This window comes from Fukomys damarensis, unplaced genomic scaffold (genome assembly GCF_012274545.1).
Source record: "Fukomys damarensis isolate Sample0158 unplaced genomic scaffold, DMR_v1.0_HiC HiC_scaffold_40811, whole genome shotgun sequence".
NCBI classification, from domain to species: domain Eukaryota; kingdom Metazoa; phylum Chordata; class Mammalia; order Rodentia; family Bathyergidae; genus Fukomys; species Fukomys damarensis.
The window spans coordinates 1-3244 of NW_022941723.1; the positions used below are offsets into that span (position 1 = coordinate 1).

The 3244-nt window shown below is 43.2% G+C and overlaps 1 protein-coding gene across 1 annotated transcript; it reads right to left on the reverse strand.

Annotated features, from left to right (window-relative positions):
* Positions 1-2056: 2056 nt before the first annotated feature.
* Positions 2057-3036, reverse strand: LOC104852905 (olfactory receptor 7E24). The gene has a single exon (XM_010610728.2). The coding sequence runs from the start codon at positions 2987-2989 to the stop codon at positions 2057-2059; it is 933 nt and encodes a 310-aa protein (XP_010609030.1). The 5' UTR covers positions 2990-3036.
* Positions 3037-3244: the final 208 nt, after the last annotated feature.

Below are 3244 nucleotides of genomic sequence, written 5' to 3' on the forward strand. Positions count from 1 at the left end.
ATTTTTTCCATTTCTTTCTTATACTGGGCCTTCATGGCTTCTATCATGGTCCTGAGCTCATCTTTTTTTGTCAGTTTCTGCTCTAGAGTCTTCAATCACGACTTTCATTTTGCTCATTATCTCTATGGTTATCTGGGAAATTCTTTCTGTTTTGAATTTTTCTAGAGCCTGATTGATCTGTTTTGTTACTTCCTATGCTTTGAGTTCAGGGCATCCTGGTGGTTCACTATCGACCTTTTCGTCCTCATTTGCCCTATTGCTTGCCATTGGTGAACTGGAAGTCTGTCCTTGTGTCTTGCTTAAGTGTTTTCTCATTTTAATTTTTGTTGTCGGGCTGTCCTTGGTTTAATCTCTGGGTTATCACCCAAATCTTCCTGATGTAGTTGCACCCTAGCTTCTGTGTCGCTAATGACCCACAGACATTCTCATCTTCATAACATCAGAGAAAACAGCTCATCAAATCAACGGCAATGCTTTACCCCAACTGATACAATCAGCAACACATTAAAATCAAGCACAACTTGGACTTGGACACTGACCACCTGTGGTAGTCACTAGTCTATCACCCTTAAATCATTTGAATTAAATTGAAATCAAGAAGCAGTCCAGAACATGTCTGCAGTGAACAAAATTTCAATATAGTGTATTTAAAATTTAATGGCTCAGACAGAGTGAGGATGCAAGACCCCTGATCTCAATTAGCTGATGGCTAAACCCCATGACGCTGACTCACCTCAGGCTGCAAGGCCCAGATTGAGTTCCTCAACCTACTGAATGGTTGAACTCCATGACGTTCTATTACAGGTTTCCCCCACCCTTTCTTTAAAGATGTTCAAAGTTGGGAACTCAGAAAAATACCCTTGATGACCACCTCTGTCTTGGCAGAGTGGGTCCAAAGACTTGCACATCCAGGAGGTCTGAGAGTGTGGGGGGGGACTATGGGGGTTCAAGGGCACCCGCATGGCTACCTTCCTGGTGCTTGAGCTATGGCGGCTGGGTCAGGAGCAGACATGGTTCTTGTATATACTCTTTTAAAAGACGGGGTCTGTGTAGTTCAGGCTGGCCTTGAACTCACTATGGGACCTGGCTGGTCTCAAACTCAAAGTGATCCTCCTGCCTCAGTCTCCTGGGTTCTGGGATTAGGGTGTGTGCCCCCATGCCCAACCATGTGTACATATTCCTTCTAAAGAAGCTATACAGAACATGTTCTGGTTTGGGGGCTTACAAGTAGTGACCTGTAGTAAGTCCACTGTAGATTTATTTAGTGTGGGGATTGCAGAGGAACCAGCACACTGGACTCCAATGTACTTCAGAAAAGACACAGGGAGCAGTGGTGTTTGTCCTCCTGGTAGAAGGTCTTCCTTGCTGCCCATAGACATTGCACCTTGTGAAAAATACACAGGAAGACTTTGTGAATTCCATTTGCTTCTTTCTCCTCTGCACTTCAGTAACATCTGTTGGCAGACAAGCCTTTCTCCTGGCCCCAGCACCTTGGGAAGTAGTGCGGTTGTCCTTCCAGTCATAACCGTCCCTCTGTCCTGCCTGAGGAGGAGGGAGACAGGCCAGGGAGAGGACAGAAAAAGAGGCATCGTTCCGGGGAATGGGACTGCCAGGCCACCACTGTGAAACATTTGCACTTCTGTTCTGGAGCTTTTATTTCTGATGTTTGCATTATACAACTGATTGAAACATTTCATAAAGCTTTAGAATTTTTTAATAAATTCTCATAATAGAACTAGTATTTCTGTTTTTCACTGTGCTGAGATACATATAGCTAAATATACCACTTTGAAATAACGTCTGATACCACTAAATCCAGTGCTATTTTTTTGCAACCATCATTTAGCCATCTAGAGAAAATTTTACAACTTCCCAAATGAATTTTGCACTGATATTAAAACCATAAGTTTCACCATTCTCCAATTCAGATACAATTCTTCTATGAACATTATATGAAATTGAATACATCAACCTTTGGGAATAATATAATCAAGCAGGGCATGTGTTCAATTGAGCTGTATTTCTACATTCCAAATGAACCCCAAACATCCGGGGATTACATTCGCCAACTCCACAACCTCCACAAGGCACAGCCAATGTCCCTGTTCCTCAGGCTGTAGATGAAGGGATTCAGCATCGGGGTGACCACGGTGCACATCAGTGAGGCCACCATGACATTCTTGGGAGAATACGAAACTTCTGAACCAAGGTACACTCCAATGCTGGCTCCATAAAATAAGCAAACAACTAACACATGAGAACTACAGGTAGAAAAGGCCTTGTACCTCCCACCTGATGAAGGGATTTGGAGAATGGAGGAAACAATTTTATAGTAAGAGAAAAGGATCCCTAACATGGGAATAAAGCCAAATATGGCCCCAATAAAATATGTGACCATGTTTTTTAATAAGGTATCAGAACATGAAAGACTAAAGACTTGAGAAGGATAACAGAATAAGTTAGCAATTTCCACATCTTTGAAGCAGGTAAATTGCAAGGCAACTAAATTGTGCAGCTGGGAATCCAAAAGGCTGAAAAAGACTGACAGCAAAAGTAAGAAGACACAGTGGTGAGGGTTCATAATGACTGCATAGTGCAGGGGGTGGCAGATGGCCACAAAGCGGTCATAGGCCATCACCGTCAGCAGCACATCATCCATACTTGCAAAAAAGGTTAAAAGAGACATCTGTGTCAGGCAGCCCACATAGGAGATGACTCTGCTGTGAGTTGAGATGTCTACAATCATCTTTGGGACTGTGGTGGAAATGAAACCGATGTCAGTGATGGCCAGGTTGGAGAGGAAGAAGTACATGGGGGTGTGGAGGTGGGAGTCAGAGCTGACGGCCAGGATGATGAGCAGGTTCCCGAGCACTGTGACCAGGTACATGGACAGGAACAGTCCAAAGAGGATGGGCTGCAGATCTCGGTCCTCTGAGAAGCCCATGAGACGGAATTCTGAGACACATGTGAGATTGAATGTTTTGATCATGCTTGGACACCTTTTCAAAATGAAAATTCAGTAGAAAAATGAAACCAATAAATGGTGCAGAAGACTTTACGTATGTTAAGAATCAAATATTCCTAAGCAAAGCATTTCCACACAAAGTCCAAATCCTCAATAACATAAATTGATGGTGATAAACCCAGTCCTCATGTGCTCTTTCATTGTCAGGTTATTTGTTCCCCATGTCCTGTGCACTCCTAATTTACAGACACTGTGGTGGCAATGTTAGAACATTCGAGT

Bases quoted from the DNA above. Each gene is read 5' to 3' on its own strand.
- LOC104852905 (XM_010610728.2), bottom strand. From the start codon at position 2,989: ATGATCAAAACATTCAATCTCACATGTGTCTCAGAATTCCGTCTCATG.